This window comes from Brachionichthys hirsutus, chromosome 23 (assembly GCF_040956055.1).
Source record: "Brachionichthys hirsutus isolate HB-005 chromosome 23, CSIRO-AGI_Bhir_v1, whole genome shotgun sequence".
Taxonomy (NCBI): Eukaryota; Metazoa; Chordata; class Actinopteri; order Lophiiformes; family Brachionichthyidae; genus Brachionichthys; species Brachionichthys hirsutus.
Window position 1 is genome coordinate 3,688,870 of NC_090919.1, and position 17,981 is coordinate 3,706,850.

Consider the following 17,981-nt stretch of genomic DNA (forward strand, 5'->3'; position numbering starts at 1 on the left):
CTGCTTATTTGCTCCTATTTCTATCTGTATACACACACGGGTTCATTTCTACCCTTCTGTCTGGCTCTTCTCTAGGTCTTTATCAGGGTCCAGCACAGCAACAGGTACCACAGTGATTGAATGTATGAAGGTCAGAGGCAGTTCTGAGTCCTTGCTTGATTCTCCTTCCACCTCCAGGGCCACGTCACCCTCACAGCTGTCCGTAGAAACAGACATCAAAGCATCTTCACCTTTCAGACCTCCAGGGCTCATGTCCCCCTCGAGTGGCTATTCCAGCCAGTCAGAGACTCCCACCGCAGCTGTTCCACAAATGGCAGGTCAGGGAGCAGCAGGGACACCTGGATCAATAGGGTGCAAGTTGCGCCCGAAGATCCCGGAAAGAAAGTCATCACTGCCGTCACCCAAGGACCCTGCGGCAAGGTCGAGATTGTCCTTTGAGATGCCTGGAAATGCACATCTGGAGCTGTCCTCAATCAGGCCAAAGCAAAAGGCCAGCAGACGGCATTCCGACACCTCAACGGCAGCCAAACCAGGAAAAATCAGCTCCGGCGCTTCACAGGCTTTGCCTGTGGTCACTCAGAATGAGCTCAAGACCGTTCGTCTTCGCTCCGTCTCTCGTGGTGACTTGGAAGACTGCCCTGATGGGGCGTCTGACACCATTGAAGAAGAACAGCATGGTCGAGAACTAGGCGAGGATCCCAGCCCACCGCCCACATTACCAAAACCAAAACCTCCTGTTGCTGTTAAACCGCCATTGCCTAAGCGGCCCCCATTAAACCTGTTTCTCAAATCTCCTTCACCCTCCTCTTCAACTTCGCCTCTTGCCCTCGAATCGCCTCCCGCCTCACCTGTGGATCGGCCTGTGCCCTTGGGCAATATCTACAAAGTCATGAAGAAACCCAAACCCAAAAAGCCTTCTTGTCAGGCTCCAAAACGCCCACGTAGTCTCACAGATTCTACCATGGCTCCGCAGACTGCGTACGATAACCCATTACTCCCAAACTGCCAGGCCCTTTTTGATCTTCCTCCTCTTCCAGACCCTCAGCCTCTTCTTGAAGACGCAGCGGTGGAGCCTGAACTTGACTCAGAAAGTCACCACGGCACCGAGGAGGGGGGTTCACTCCCGTCCCCGGTCAGTAAGATGGAGGCCCCAGAGCTCCAGGACAAAAGCAAGACACTTCCTTCGAGAATGACAATCTCCTACCTGGCAGAGCTGTCGGACAAGAAGAAACCCAAGGTGAAGAAGACGCCTGTATTTTAGGGGTGTCTCCTGTGGTTATTAAGTACAGTCCATAGACAAGCAATGCACAGTTCACGGGGCGGGGTCATCTTTCTCAATATTGTTGATTGTGTCTGAACCATTTCTAAACTGATTTCACTTTTGAAAATGTATCATTCCTCTCCAGGTCCCGCCTCCAGTGCCCAAAAAACCAAATGTTCTACTTCTTCCCTCATCGGTCCACTCCTCCACCAATGGCAGCACAGAACGCCAGATGCCACAGAGCGAGAGCCCTGTGGGTCTCCAGTCTTCTGGAGTACCGTTCTATACGGAAGAGTTTCCATGTGCGCCGAGTGTTCCCGGAATGCTGGGACATCTTAAGAACCACCTGGGGACAGATGAGGAGAGTTCCAAAGAATCGTCACTGCATTCGTCTCTGCAGGATTCCTACCTTACGGAGCTAGAAGGGAAAATGGCCACCGCAGGGATTGGGCCAGGTGTGTGTATAGAATGTATTTCTGTCCGATGCTTTGTGTCATACAGGTGCATTCAACTTGACTTAGTTTGTGCCGTATTAATTCGTCAAAGGGAAGTCTTCATTTTGGAAGCAAATACTTACCCTGTAGGCTTGAAAGAGGATTTAAAAGTTGCCAAAAAAAAATTCAAACCCAGTGAAATTTGCTCACTTGTTGTCACTCTTTTAATAGGGAGACCTCTAGTGGCAGAAAGTGGTAGTCTGTCAGTGCTGCTACATTTGATTGGAAGAATTTCCCGTTGCCTTTGATTCATTGTGATTTGAAAATGTTGTTTTTTGTTTTACATACTTAACCAATTGATATGAGGATTTACTTTAACCTCTCTTGCTCAGATGACTTGACAGCCAATGAGAAGACAGAACTCCATATCACGGAAGAAACAGAGGATGACTCGTCGGCCAGCACGTCTGCAACACACACCACCGAAGACCTGTTCACTATAATACACAGGTTTGCACAAAAGGACACACACGTACATGCATACGTATTTCAGATCTACTGAGATGTTCTACAAGAATCAACACAAGGATGTTGATGCCACTTCTTAAAAGGCTGTGGGAGCTGTTAAGATATTTAAGTCTTGTTTGTGTTTTCTGAACGAAAAGGCGAGTCTTGGTTGGACTAATCTTGTTGAAGAGTTAGATTCCAAATAATCTAATGCAAAAGGGCGGGGCACCTAATTCTTTATTTAGCTTCTAATTCTCTGCCCTTTTCTGTTTCCTCTCTTCACCCAGGTCCAAGCGAAAGGTCCTCGGACGCAAGGAGCCGTCGGACTCCTTCGGAAGCCGCCAAAGCCTGGTGTCCCCAGTGAAGCACAGCACTTGCGGGAGCGACGTCCGCAATCTGACCTTAGGAAGCAGCCAGCGGTCAACCTCCCGCAACGAAAACTTCATGGCCCTGCTTCAGAAGAAAGGCAGCAAATCTGCCGGCGGAGGAGCCAGAGTCTCTGCTATGGAGCTTCTCAAAAGCACAAACCCTCTGGCGAGACGGGTCACAGAGTTTTCAGCCGCTCCGTCAACAGCCATTGAGGGAGGAGACGCGACATCTGGCGATGGAAAAGCCAGCGATCAGTGAAAGGAAATATGGGTTTACCGATGTCAACCGGGTCCTCTTGCTGTCGACAAAGCTACCAACCAATTCTACAGTGTGCCGATCAATGCAGACATCGGATTGCTCCAACTACTGATTGACCATTTGCACTGTCCAATCAAATTGTGGGGAATTATTTGGGCAGCGTGGTCCATGCTATGGTTGGAGCATCTCTTTTGTCCCCTGCTGAAGCCGGTCTGAAAGAATGTGTGGAGAGCAGAGCTGGTTCAAGTGTGATTGAGAAATTGAGGTCAAGCGTTGGCACTGCACCGGGCTCTTCTCGTGGGGGGGGGGGGGGCTCCGTGTGGAACCTGGATGGATGGAGGCAGCACAGGGAATATAAGAACATGCAGTGACTAGCCTCTGGGTCCCCACATGGAAGGCGAGGAGAGATCGCCATGGCAACAACGGGTCACAGTATTCTGGATGAGCTACAGAGATCCATCAGGATACCACAGAGGATCAGAAGTCCAACGACCCCATGAAATAAATGGAATCGAACCCATAAGATACGAGACGCCCCGAACCCGCCGCCAGCAGCGCTGCAGCGACACCCTGTGGAGCTCGCTCGGGGATCGAGGGCAACTTTTAACGGGGTGAATATACGCCCAAAATGTAGAGACTATCTTCCGTCAACGGGAAATGAAGTACCAGAGAAGGCACCAGTCATTTTCAGAATGCATCTTTATTGTCACATCCACTCACGAACATGACCGTGGATCTACGCGACGCATTCCACAGGAGGACCCATCACATGTGGACGACGTTCTGGAATGCAAGCACTTTTTCCCTTTATCCATGGCGTCAGAGGTCGTTTACATGATGCAGCCTTTGCGTTGCTGCCGCCCCCCCCCACCCCGGATTCTCATCGACTATTATTTGTCATTTTGTTTCGTGCATTGTTTTTCCTGCGCACGCTACATGGCCATATACTGTACATGTTTAATTGGATTGTACTTATACTAAAAGTGTACAAAGATGAACTCTCACCTATCAATATCAAAAGACAAAAAAAAAAAAATAGTGTACAGAGCAGCAAGCGGCTTGGACACACACACACGCACGCACACACACACAGAGAAGTAATGCCATGGAGGACAAGCAGAACAGACCCACACAAGTGTATGTGTGTGTGTGTGTGAGAGAGACTTTGTGTTCATACGAGTGTGTTTGCATCTTGCTTGTGGAATCTCTGCATGGAGAGTATGAAGCAGGCCGGATTATTAAACAGGGTTTTTATTCATTTTTTTGGTCTCTGGTGACGGGACCAACGCTAAAAAACAGACCAGAGGGGACCTAACGGTGTGTGTATGTGTGCACGCTTCTGTGTGTGTGTGTGTGTTCACACACGCACGTGTATTTGTGACAAGAACAGAATGGGAGTATTGGATGAGTGCACGTATGTGTGTGTGTTTATGGGAACTCATTGCTTGTGCATATTTGAATTGGAACGTATACTTTTGTGTGAGTGTGTGTTTGTGTGTTGCATCATCGCCCCCCCCCCCCCCCCCCTTCTTCTTCTTTGGGAAAGGATTAACCGACGCTCCTCCAGCACCAACACATTACGGAACCATAAAGTATTCCGGACCTGCTAGGATTCAGGAATCACCGACATTTTGGGGAATGAGCGGAGGCGACGTGGGTTCCAGAACCGACGGGATTCTGGGAGATGGAGTCTTTTGACTTCTGACCAGTGACGAGGGATGAAACGTTGGCGTTAACCCTCCACCGTGCACGATCCAGCCCTCGTTCTTCGCCTTCTGTCCACTTGGTTTGTCATGCGCATCATCTTCTCTAGCCCTTTTTACACAGCGGATCATCCATCAGCGTAGCTTCTCTGTGACTCCTGTTTGTTTACGCAAAACGCAACACCGTCCGGCGCTTTTAATAATGCATAAAAATGATAAAAGTCACCATCACCTTCGCCGCTACCTTCTGGTTGGTCTTCCTCCTCGGTTTCAGAGTGGAAGAAGCTTCCAGCCCCGACATTGTTTCGCCAACTTAATGGCATTTTCCAGTTGATTTTATTTGTATTTTATTCATCTGCAAACTTCTATTGGCTTCTTTTGAAATCTTCTGGTTCCGGGGGCCAAACGCATGACGTCATCAAGATGTCGCGTTGGCGCTGGTGTCGGCGAATGTTACTGCTTGTGTTTATACAGAAAAACGCATGAAAATATCAGACCAGCCGTGAACAAGCTGTGTAAAAAGGGCTTCCTCTCTCTCTCGCTCTCGCTCTCTCGTAGCCTTTCCTGAAGCACATACAGTAGCACACTTTCTCACTGGAATCCACTCCTTAACACGTAGCATCATCACCTCTGCATTCCCTCCTCCTCTTCTTCCCACCTGAACCTTTTCTCCATCGCCCTCCCCTTTTTCTGTTAACCTTGTCCCCCCCTGCCCCTTCTCCAACCTTCTGCATTCAGTCTATGCATCCAAGCTTGGCAACGCGACACCGGATGAATGTCAATGGATGACTGTTAAGAAAACAGAAGCTGCGCTTTGAGTTTGAGAAAACGTCTTTCTAGCGATGCGTTTCTTTTTCTTGCCTTCTTTCATTCTTGTTCTTTGAGCTTTTATACATTTTTTTTTTTTTGAGTAACATTTGCATGGAGGAAAGAATGAAGAGCTCCGTGCACGAAAACAGGCAGAAAAAACCTTGTCTGGTGGACCTTGATTGAAACACCCCCCCCCCCCCCCCAGACCATCCCTGGATGGGCCGGGGGAACTCACAGTTCTGGATCACGAACTGGGAATTCTCGATTAGAAGCGGTTCAGTTGTATCACCCGATTTATCCCCTTGCCTGGGTGAACTTTTATCCCTTGATGCCAATTCTAACTAGTCCTTGGTGCTATTGAATTAGAGCTCCCCCCGGTGGATAGAAAAGGAGGACCCGCACATCGCAACAGAGGAGAGGATGAAAAAAAAAAAACTCACTTCTCTCCATCAGTCCTTCAGGTATTCCATCATCCTGAGAAAAAACGTGAAAGATGGGAAAAATACGTCAAGCGAAGCTTGTTTTAAATATTTAGTGAATGAAAAAAAGATCTATAAAACTCTGTGTTCGTTAGCCTTGTATGCTGAATTGTGGGCGTATTTGCTGCAGCACCCACTTTGCTTTAATTTTTTTTTAAATCACTTCATTATTTTTTTTCATTTTGAACTGCCTTTTTAAGTACCCAAATGCAACCTTCGCAAAAATCTTTCAAAAATCCGGGCACATCGGTTTAAAAGAGTGTTTAACAGATGAATCCTTGCCCAAATCTGCCTTCATGCTCAGGCAGAGTATTGCAGTGTAATTATTATTTGCTCTCTTTAAGTACTAGAGATGTAACGTGGGGGGGGGGGGGGGGGGGGGGCATCAAAGTTCATTAAATTGGGCTCGGACTACCGGAATTTTAAAAATCTGAAATGATTTTGTCATTTGGTTGCATCGCGCTCATCAGACTACCGGTAAATCATCCAGAGATTTTTAATCCAAAATATAAAATGCTGCTCTATATATTTCATTGTTGGGTTGAATCATTAAAGGCATGAGCCAAAGGAACAGCTGGAATTACGCTGGAATGTTAGAGTTAAGAGCACCTCTGCCTCTAAATTACTGACCTCTAATCTAGGTTGACATATTATATTCATATTATAGTGAACGTATGAAAAAAGAAATATATTGAGCATTTAATCTATTATGCCTTGTTTAAGAGGGCAAGAAGGGGAAAAGGGGAGGGCGTGGATTAAAGGTTGGTTTCTTATGGAGGTGGGGGGATTACTGCCAATATCCCGCCTATCTTTTTATTCACCTCCGCTCCCCCCCCCCCATTCTCAGATGTCACACGACTCGTAAGTAATCATGTTGAAAGCTTTTTCTTCTCTTTTTCCACTCTCATTTTCTTCCTTCGCAAAGGCATGGGGAAATTTGAGAGAAATCAGAGTGCGCTTAATTATTGTTCAAAATATTTCTACTCGAGCTTTGAAAACAGACCAGGCCAAATATTAACCTGTAGCTATCGGACGCATGGAATAAAAGCTGTGTAGAGCAGGAGGGCGTGAAGGTGGAGAGTTGAGGCAATGTTGAGAATGATGTGTTTACAGGACTGTAATGAAAAGACTATAAAATACGACTCAACGATAGAACCGCAAACGCATCAAACATCCCCTCAGAGTTTAGCCTCCAAAACAGTCAACAGGCAAATCGTCCCAGTCGGCATTGTAAGGAAATATAATCCATCCCAAAATAAAATAAATCTGGTCTTTTTATTTTGGTAGAAGACGAGAACATAGGAGCTTCAAAATAAAAGCATTTTCAGTTGCCTTTTTATTTAAATGATTGTTTTTTTTTTAGATTTCTCCCTTACCTGTGAAGCACATACCTCCGCCAAGGCGGAACCATCTTACACATGACCGACCAACCCCCCCCCCCCCCCCCCCTCCAAAAAAAGGATCTGCGTGAAAACAGACTTTACACAATAAATGATGCTCGTATTGCTGCTGATCGCACTTAAAGCCTGCGTGTTTGGGCTCAAATGCTCATTTGGTTGTAAAATAAATAAAGCATTTTTTTAACAGGAAGAAGGAAGCGACCGATACAGGCTGCAGATTTGGGCCAAAAAATGTATCCTATTTATTATATTTTTGTTGTTGTTTTGTTTATTTGAGGAGTGCCAGCCTGTTTGGACAATCTAACTGGCCAATCAGAAAAACACACACACATATATATATATAAATGTCTTTCCCTCTTAAACTCCACCTTCTTGCCACTCCAAGCTAAGTAAAACAAGCACCCCAATTTAATCCCCCGGTTCAGGGGCTGTACAGGCAGTTTACAAAAACAGAGACGATCATTAGAGAGAGACAGAGTTATTGGAATTATTCTATTTTTGTTATTCCAGTTGAAAAAGACATATTTAAAGGAATATTCCATGTATGTATCGAATAACCCCCCCCCCCCCTGCCCCATCCAATGGTGTGATCTGTAGCTGCGAGGTGGCGTCGCACACGAACGCTTACTTCAGCAGCTATACGCGATGCCAATGTGATGAAAGTATTATATCATTATAATTATAAATAAATTATTTTTCTTGCTTAAAAAGAACTGAATGTTTTCTTTGTGCCGTTCTTTCAAGGTGCCGCAACACTTCTGTTAATTGGGTGTTTTAGTTGGCTCAGGAAAGCAAACTGAAACCTTGTGATCCAATGTTGAATCGTTTTTTCATTTATTTGTATCGAAAGGTTTTCCGTCTTTCATTCTCGCATAACAGAGAAGAATAAATTTATGATTTGAAGCCGATCTTTTATTCCCCTAAGAATATCTGACCTGGATTATACATAAATATGCCCTTTTTATCACCTTGAATCCAAACTAATCATTCTTATGCTAGAATAGAAATCCTTTATAGTCATTGCATTGCACTATAGAGGATTATGCTGTCATGCAGTCAGTGCCATGTCAGAGAAAAATACACTTGGATTCTTTAAAGGAAGGTTTATCCAATAATCGATAGACTTTCAACTGTTGTTAAAAGATTTGTGGATTTGAGATTAAGCATTTCTAAAAAAGAAATTCTGTAATGGAGCTCACCACCACAGGAGTCTCCTCTCCTGAGAACTTTGAGTTTTACTGCTTTACTGAAAGCCTCTAAATTAACAGTAACAGTTGGGAAAAACACATGAGATCTCATGCATATATATGAGAGAACTCTGCTCAGTGGTTAATTTCCTCATATTTATTCAACGTGATTAGAAAAAAAAAACTATATTAAATGTGACTGAAATGAATTCATGTTATACAATTAGAAATGAATGTATAATCAATATACTTAAAATCAACATCTGGTCATATAATTTAATCTGTTAATCCAGATCCGTGCTGCAGATGTTTTTAAATTGGAGGTATCGGTTTCTGCGGGTTCGGGTCTTACGACGTATTCGTGTTTGAGAATCTTCATGCTGTTGTAGCTGCGGGGGGAGATGCTTGTTTTCACAATCAGGTGCACGCAGCGCCGCGAAAACAAACCGTGTAAATTACCTGTCTCAGTTGTCTCAGGGCTCTGGGCGTGTGTGTGTGTGGGTGTGTGGGTGTGTGGGGGGGGGGGGGGGGGGGCGTTCCTGAACAACTATATTTGCAAGGATCAATTAAATATAAAGCTTTGTGAAGCCATTTCATCTGATTGTCACTTAGTGATGTTCACATTAGGTGTGTGTGTGTGTGTGTGCACGTGTAGCTAGGAAGGATGCAATCAAAAAAGAGGATGTCATTACAGAGCTTGAACATCACACGTGCGCGCGCGCGCACACACACCGCCTTGTAACATGATTTTCTTTTGGGGCTCTAGAGACACCTAATGGATCCTTGTAGTCAGTGCAACATTTTACAAACTTGAAAATTAAGAAATTACACAAATCACAAAAATTGTGATTAAAGTAAAATTAATTAATTAAATATTAATGTAAAAAAAAAAAAAAAAAGAACTTTTGGCAAATCTGATGAAATATGGTTGTTTTCTTGTGTTTTTTTCTGTTTGTTTCAAAATTAGCAGCAATGGCAGACTGGCATTGGACGTTCGAGTCTCGTTAGAGGTTCAGCACTTGTAAAGTTAATGAAATCACTGATTTTTATTTTTAAGAATTTGATTGCCTTCATTTTAAAATAACAAAAAACATTTATTCTAAAATTCACACTTTATGTCTTCACTGATGGAAGACAAAGCTGACCACCATAATGAAGACTGGATAATTTATGTAGGCACATAAAACAGAGAATGTAGAGACCAATATAAAACACAAACACAGACACACACACACACACACACACAGGGAAGGTTCTCTCGTCAGAGGTAAACCACCAAGCAGCACTCTTCCTGTTACTGACAGCAGAAAGATGTCTTATCTTTGAGCCACACACACACGCACGCACAGGCACTGGTGGCCACAACCAGAACAGGAAGTACTGATACAAATCTGCAATCAACACAGAGACACAGAAAGAGTGAGAGGAGAAACTGACATGATTATTTTCTCATATACAGTATATATATATTTCTTTAATACAATTGGAAATCAAAAACAAAGTGGAAAGACAATAATTAAATGGGCAGAGAAAGCGAACGGGAGATTTAAGTCACAGTGGGGAAACTGGAAACCAGGGAGGGATGATGGCCTGAAGTCATGTGGGGAGGAGGAGAGTGGGAAGGAGGGAGGAGTAACGTCAAGTGCAGGAGAGACGAGGAAAAGGAGCAACATTAGAAAAGAGATTAAGTTGCAGAAGGATTAGAAATTGGAAATGCGTTTTCTAACATCCTGATTACTTGGAGTACCTGAGGACAAGGAGGAGCCACGCACGCACACACACACTGATGCTTCTGCTGGATGGGCCATCACCACATCCACGCCGTCTGCTCCACCTCCAGACGTTCATATAGAAGATCGACGGATCCGACCAGTCATGCCTTTCTACTATGCGGTTGGTAACGCATGTTTGTTTAGTTTTTACTTGTTGCCATGCAACTCCAAGTTTCCATTCCTCTGAATTCTGTGGAACTTGCTGGCAAAGCTGCGTTCATGTCTGCTAAAACTGTCACAAAAGCCTTTTTGACAGTGGGGGGGGGGGGGGGGGGGGCTGAAAACGCTTTTAAACGAAACGCAATACCAGCAGCATTCAAAATCCCTTCCAGGGGCATTAATCAATACTTTTAGAAGTATTGTGTTGGATGATTGATCTGTTGTCTATTGGACAGCTTGCTGCTAGACTTCATGGAAGCGTTCAAAAGTTCAGCCAAAGGACAGCTCCAGATGTGCATTTCCAGTACACCAATGTTGGGTTCACAAAGTTCTGTCGCTGTAAAATTGTAAATCAATGTGATTTAGCTGTGAGCATTTCATCAAAAGCGTGGAAGCGGTTGGTGAGAAGCTGGAAAGAAGGACAGAGCGATCGGACGAGAGATCGGACGCCCTTTATGAGCTGGTTTCTAAAGCGTGACTGCTCCCTTTACAGTGTAAAGGTCAGGGTCCGCAGACACAGTGTGTTTTATTTCACAGTTTCTCTCAGGATTTTGAGGCACCTTCTGGTTGAAGTGTCTGATTCTATACTTGAGATATTTGAGCTTCTTCTACGCTGAATGAGAGGAGACCGGTTCCATTCTTGTGTTACGCTTTGTGAAGACAGACCGATGGTCGGTAGAAGCCCATGCGTCCACGCTCTGCAGGGAAATATCACATGCAAGCTGCAAAATTGAATTAGACAAGAGCGGAGCTGCTTGTTTGCTCTTATTTAAGCTTTTTTTTTAATATAGTTTTTAAGGAGAATGAGATTTGTCAGTGTCCAGGAGACTCTTGGGATAGCTATCGAATCCTCAAGAAGTGTTTCTGTGATATATATTTTTGGCTTCTTGCTAACTAGATTCTCATGAGAACTAAAAGTGGTAGTGAGTAATAAGACTAATCATTTAGTAAAAGTGACGCCGGGTCAAACTGCTGGCGGGCGCATGCATCCTGCTGCCACCGGTCTCACACACAGCCATTAAGAGATTCCCACCCGGATGGAACGTTTGCATGCTTTGATTTTATGGACGGCTGCGTGCGTGGAAGTCGCTGCGGGGCTCCGTTTTGTTCTTTAATTTTGGGTTGGGCTCGACGTCCAGCTCGGTTTTCCATGAACTCACATGGTCGGCAGACAGAAAGGAATGATTGTATTTCAGCCGGTGATGCCTTCAAGGTTTCTGTGGCAGCCTGCATGTGTCTGTGTGTGTTGGTTGTGTCTGTGTGTGTGTGTGTGTGTGTGGTTGTGACTGGTTTGGGACTGATTGGCCAGGCTTCAGGATGTCCAGCGTGTTCCTCCGGCTGCAGCTTCCCCCCGGCCTGAAATGTTCTTATTTACTGGGAGAACTGGAGTAACTGGGAAACCTGTGAAACCAACGATTTCAGCTGAATGAGTTTACAAATTAGGTGATGGAAAGATTCCAAGTGAACACATGAGTTTGTAAATTGCTGTACTTACAATACTTCCATTATACGCTGTTTTATGCTTCCATTCCTTTACATTTTGATGCCATTTGAGATTATTCATATATAAATCCACTGTAGTAACACTCACCAGGTTCCTTAACGACAATACCGCACGCCGGTTATAGCCTAAGGCAGGGGTCCCCAAACTACGGCCCGCGGGCCGGATCCGGCCCATTTCCACATTTGGCCTGGCCCCCTGAACAATACCAGAGACCCAAAATAAAATGTACTTATTTTCCTTTCCATACAACATGAGTAGCCTCCCTTTTATTTTTAATGGTGGTCACATACAGCCAGAAAGTTAATGTTCCAATGTTCTGTAATATCAACTTATTACATAGTTATTACTTTGTAATAACAGGGCAGGTTTCCTCACCTCCACGGTGGCATAGTTGGCAGCACTGTAGAGGGGGGCAAAATGGCCCTGGTATCGAATCCCACTACGGGAATGAGATGGAGCAGGGGCAACAGGGTAGGTCCAGGGCACACCTGAGCGGAGTGGAGTGGACCAGTGGTCCAGTTCACTCCACCCAGGTAAGGCCCTGGGCCTACCCTGCCACCCCTACTCCACCCCCACTCCCACAGCTGGATGCGAACCCAGTTCCTCTGGCAGTAGACCGGTAACCCTACCGACTACGCCACCGTATAGGTGAGGAAACTTGAGGTATTACTAAAGTCGTACCTGTCAAATAATAAGTTGATATCTCAGACCACAGCGTGTTGTTGTGTTGTTATGTTGTTATGTTGTTGTGTTGTTATGTTGTGCTTTTTCCTTTTGTGTTATGTGGAGTGGGCGTGTCTCAGACCAGGTGACGTCGTACTGGATTCAAAACCAGTGCCTCTGGTCTAAAGTCAACAATGCTACTGTCTATTTATCCTGATGTCCGATGGGGTAACCTCTAGGTGGTGTAGTGGGTAGTGCACTTGACTCCCTGCTAGGAGATCCTGGGTTCAAACCCAAGGCGTGCAGCATTCAGGTTTTTTACAATAATTTGAGGTTTGTTGTTTGGTCCTCTGCAGCTGTGTTGGATCAGCTGATTGATCCAGTCGTTCTTCGCCTCTGCACTTCGTGATAATGCTGGAGAGAGACTGAGTTTGGGTGTGAGAGGCATTGCGTGTGTGACACTCCATTCATGTCACTGTGTGTAGTTGTGATGGTGAGATGGAGCCTAAACTACGGCCTGCCTCCACATTTGGCCCCTAAATGTTTAGGCACCCCTGCCATCATCACACTTTTCCTGTACAAACGGACCCCAGCCCTCCATCAGAGAAGGGAAAAGTGATGTGGCCCTCACAGGAAAAAGTTTGGGGACCCCTGACCTAAGGCTTATAGGCCTTATGATGCATTATGACATGATGGAAAATAACACAACAATATTTTTTTTTTATGTTCCTTTGACGTTGACATCTTAATTATCATGTTTGTTTATTTGTTTTTGCTTATTTTACAGTGAGTTGTGTCGACACGGACGTCATTCCACTGTAAAAAAAATAATTCCTCTTTATTCCCACTTGATTAATCCCACCTATTTCGGATCATCTGGTTGGACTTGCGTGGCTTGTTTTTGTTTTTCCTTCCTGTCTTTGCTGCTCCATAAGAAATATATTAGCAGCTATAAAACAATGTCGACACACACATTGTGCACAGCTGGAAGCTGACGTCAGTCTGGAGAGTCTGTTTGAACCTATATTTATAAATCAATGCATGCTTGTTGCATAGCAATGACTTCAATGGAGTCTGCAATGCTGGAACACCCAACCATAAGATCCAACCTCGGCCGTTCTCTTCTGTTGGAATCAGTTCACGTCTTCCGTTCAAAAACGACGGCGATCTATTGAGACGTGGCGTTGGAGATGTCGTCGAGCAGCTTGTGCGCCACTGCAAACGCACTAATGACGTTGTGTTTCCGGGAAAGGATGGATAACATCTGCGGCGATGTGTGTGTATCTGCAGACGCAAAGCGTGAAACCACATCTGCATGTTTGTAGATGTGTGTGTGTGTGTGTGTGTGTGTGCGTGCCTGAACGCATTCCTCCTTTCTGGGACGATCAGGTTGAATTACGACAGGAAAGCCGCAGGATTCCCGCTCTCAGAATGTTTAGCTGCGTAAATCTGAGGCGATGAGTCGGAAACCTGGGCGGCGCTCTTTCCATCTCGTCTTTCCTTTTGCCTTCCCGCCTCTTTGTGTGTGAGGAGAGTCAGAAATGAGATCCAGACCTACCCCCCCACCCCCCTCATCCCCACCTATCTACCTTCAAAATGTAACCGATATTATTCTTGGCAGCCGCACTTCCCCTCGATCTTCTTCTGACACATGGAAAAACCGTGTTAAACAAAGACAGGCATTGTCGCCGTGCCCGTCCACGTGCATCGATCTTTCCCCAACATGCCGTGTGAACTGTGAATGCGTCGTCCCCCCCCCCCCCCTCCCCCCGGCGGCTTTGTGTCCCCGTCAGCGTTTAGACTTGTTGATGGATCTTCTTCTGGTTCGCCACGGCCGTCAGCATCCGACTTGATTTACTGTCTTATGAGGCTGGAGGATCGTTCCCGAACCTCGGCTCTCACGGCACGCTCGCCGAGTCGCGACCGCAGCGTCGCCTCAGAGAAGTATTCAGGGTCCTGACTGTACTCGAGTACATTTTACTGCTGTAGATGTTTAAGATTGAGCTTGAAGTGCTTATTGCACCGTGGCGCAGTGGGTAGCACAGCAAGAAGGGCCTTGGTTTGATTCCACGTGGGGGGGGCATTTCTGTGTGGAGATTGCTCCGTCCCGCCTCAGAAAAAGACATGCAAGCTTAGTTGAATTGTTCGCATTACAACTGACCTCGCAGTGAACTAGCGACTCATCAAGGTCGGAGCCTATCCCCGAGGTCAGCTGGGATAGGCTCCTGCGTAAAAAACAACAACCAGCGAGCCGGATTCGGATAAGTGGCTGAAAAGGAGACGATAATGGATTGTCTCGTCTTCGAGAAGATGAATAAAAGAGCGAATGACGATCCCCTGGAGGAAATAAAAACCACAATGAGTTTCTTTCAAACACAAACACTCTTTGAATGACTGAACTTGAATTGCAATAAAGCTGCCAGACAGATTTCCATGAAGCCTGGTAGCAGGATGAGTCACGGGCGAGGAAAGAACCGATTACACTTTTGGATTGGGATTAAAAGAATGCAAGAAAGTTAAGAGTGGATCCTCCAAGAGATGTTGGGTCCAGAGCAGGAGTTACGGTTTGTGGTTTCGGCGGCATGAAGGAAAGAGAGCAAACGGTGACGCGTAGAAGACGACAATATCGACACGCTGTTATACCTCTGAGCTCACATGACTGTCGTCACATGTCGACCTCAGCTCAGAGGATGTCAGAGTCAGCAGGGCTCCGTCATTAAAGCTCTGCTCGGCATCTTCCACACTTCCTGTCATTCCCCTGTGGAGGAATCACATTTAGTTGTACATATTATGTGTCTTTTTAATTTATTATTATTTTGCATCTGTGGAGTAATTTATTTTTATTTCATTGGTATTGTTAAATGTCAATGATTTATGTGCCAAGGACTTTGAATGGAAACAAGACCGCAAGGGCTTTTTTGAAATGCTCCTCTTAGACAGGATGTTTGACTGTACTTGTACTCTAACATTCTATCTAATAAATATATTCATCATCATCATCTTCAGTGAGTTTGTACTGTGAGTTATGTTAATAAAGTAATAAAAGAATTTCTACGAGCGACAGAGATGGTAAACGCGTGCGGCGTGACGTCACTTACTCTGACACTATTGGTTGAATGCTGGTTAAACACGGAAACAGTTTGGCGCTGCTAACTTCAAGCTCGTCGAGCGAGTTTGTCTTGCGGTGTGTGGACCTCATTCCTCATTTGGTCTGCAACAATTGTGCGAGTCTGCCGGATCACTTGTCCACGAAACAAACGAAAAAAGATGCCTGACGAGGGCAGAATATTTGTTGGAAACTTGTCCTACAAAACCAATGAGGAAACTCTGGAATCGGTCTTCAAAAAATTCGGAAACATCGAAATGGTCAAAGTGATCCGAGAAAGAGACAATGGGATGTCTCGGGGCTTTGGCTTTGTGAAATTCGACAACGCCGACTCCGCCAAAGAAGCGATGCTTGCAATAAACGGACAGTTTCTGGAAGGCCGGAACATTCGCGTGGACGAAGCAGGAATGGGAGAAGGCAGCAAAGCAGAGTTCCAGGCAATGTCAAGAGGCGGCGGCGGCGGATACGGTGGAGGCGGAGGTCGGGGTGGATATGGCAACCGCTCTGGAAACTAACGCGACTCGTATGACGCTCCAAACGAGTAAAACATCTCCCTGATTCAAGATCATCGTCATCATGGCTGGCTTGTATTTCGAAGAAACAAAATGTCCACCTGTTATTGCTGATGCTTAGTTTTGTAGTTCTGTTGTAGTAGCTCAAGCAGTAGCCATTATATTTTGGTCATTCCTTAAACCATGTTAGAAATTTAAAGTTTGAGAATTGTACCTTGCTTGATTTGGCGTTTTTCTTTTCATTCCTAAAAGGTTGTTTGTAAACTAAAAAGCTGTGTTAATCTGATGAATCGTTCCGGTGCAGGGGATCGAACAATGGCGCCCGCCACGTGGCGTTTTGTTGGAAGGCCGCAGCCATCGCTGTAGTCGTTTGTCCGAGCACTTTCGGTGTTTCCAATGTTTTCACACTTTGTTTGCTTTTTTTGATTGTAAGATCCAGTGTAACCATCTGCATTTTAAATGTGCTGTAAAATGGACGAATTGTTTAAGTGATCGAAATATGTAACTTCGTTTCCTCAAAGTAAAACCTAAACCGGAAACGGTTTTGTACTTTATGTTCTTTGTATGATCACTTTGTGTTCCCCTTTAATTTTGGTTATTGGCTTTCGTCTCATGCTTTTGATTACTCCGTGCGGCTGTAGGACCCAGAACAATTAGAAGAGAATGCTGCTATCACCCTTAAGGCAGACGTCATCGCCGCGGCAACACAGGAATCGATACTCGTGAAGCCGTCGGTTGACAATTCTAAACTGATTTCCTCACTTGCAAACTTGATTTGCAGGTCAATCCTGTATAGAAGTAGCAACGAGAACAGGAACCTCAATAAACGCGACACAGATAAATCGCAGGCTGTCCGATGAACTCAACTCGATATGATTTTTAACTGGATATCAATGGATCCAGTTTTCAATTACCTCTGGAAGTCTTTTCACATGAAAGGATGTGGATATCCTTCCTGCAATCTCGTTTCCCAGGGCAGCGTTGGCATTTCCTATTCTCTTCTCCGAAAAGTCCTGCCGCCGGATGGAAGGGGAGAAAGAGACTCCGGAGGGATGACGAGAATGAATGAAGTTCAAAATAAAGTCACCCAACTTGAAGCCTGAATCTCCCGATCACATGACCTCCTCGTGTCCCAAAGAAGTGACACTGCGACCTTTTCATTGGTGATGATGAATATATTTATTAGATAGAATGTTAGAGTACAAGTACAGTCAAACAGTAGCATGTATTACAGTACAAGTACAGTCAAACATCCTGTCTAAGAGGAGCATTTCTAAAAAGCCCTTGCGGTTTCCGTTGAAAGTCATTGAATACACAAAGAGATCACTATTTTATTAGGAAGGCTTTTACTGTCTTGTCTAAAAGTGAAGACTGACCTGGACAAAAAATATTTGTTCAAAATTATACCTTATTTCCAAGTAGGGCCAAAAGTTCACTCACTCTCAAAGATTATAACGGATCTGAAATTTTATCTATCCGAACAAATTACTTAAAATTCTCAATTTCCCCAAAATGTAAAGAAGTTCATTTTAAAACCATAAACAAAATTAAATTTATCCTTCAAAAGAATTTATGAAAAGTAGATTTAAATTTGTAGTAGATAACTGCTATATTTGTAATACAAATCTAGAAACAACCAAGCATGTGTTTTATGAATGTGAGATTGTCCAAAAGTTGTGGAAATCTCTCTGATTTAATATCATCCAGGTCCCCTCAAAATATTATATTCGGAGTAATCCTCGAAAACAAAAATAATGATTTTTAGTGAATAATCTCATTATTATTACAAAATACTATATACACAAATATCGGTATGCCAAATCACCCCATCATGGCCTGCTCTTAAGAATGAGCTGT

The 17,981-nt window shown here is 44.7% G+C and overlaps 2 protein-coding genes across 2 annotated transcripts in view; both read left to right on the forward strand.

Moving 5' to 3' along the window:
- The window catches only part of nhsl2 (NHS-like 2), a 52,671-nt gene extending 49,842 nt beyond the window's left edge, over nt 1–2,829 (forward strand). Inside the window, exons 7-10 of the mRNA XM_068755990.1 lie at nt 76–1,237; nt 1,407–1,716; nt 2,088–2,205; nt 2,490–2,829. Of these exons, the coding sequence (XP_068612091.1) occupies nt 76–1,237; nt 1,407–1,716; nt 2,088–2,205; nt 2,490–2,829 (1,930 nt within the window). The remainder of the gene's footprint in view (nt 1–75; nt 1,238–1,406; nt 1,717–2,087; nt 2,206–2,489) is intronic.
- A 12,944-nt stretch (nt 2,830–15,773) lies between these two features.
- LOC137911732 (cold-inducible RNA-binding protein B-like) lies at nt 15,774–16,127 on the forward strand. Its single transcript, XM_068756112.1, has one exon. The coding sequence runs from the start codon at nt 15,774–15,776 to the stop codon at nt 16,125–16,127; it is 354 nt and encodes a 117-aa protein (XP_068612213.1).
- The last annotated feature ends 1,854 nt before the right edge of the window (nt 16,128–17,981 follow it).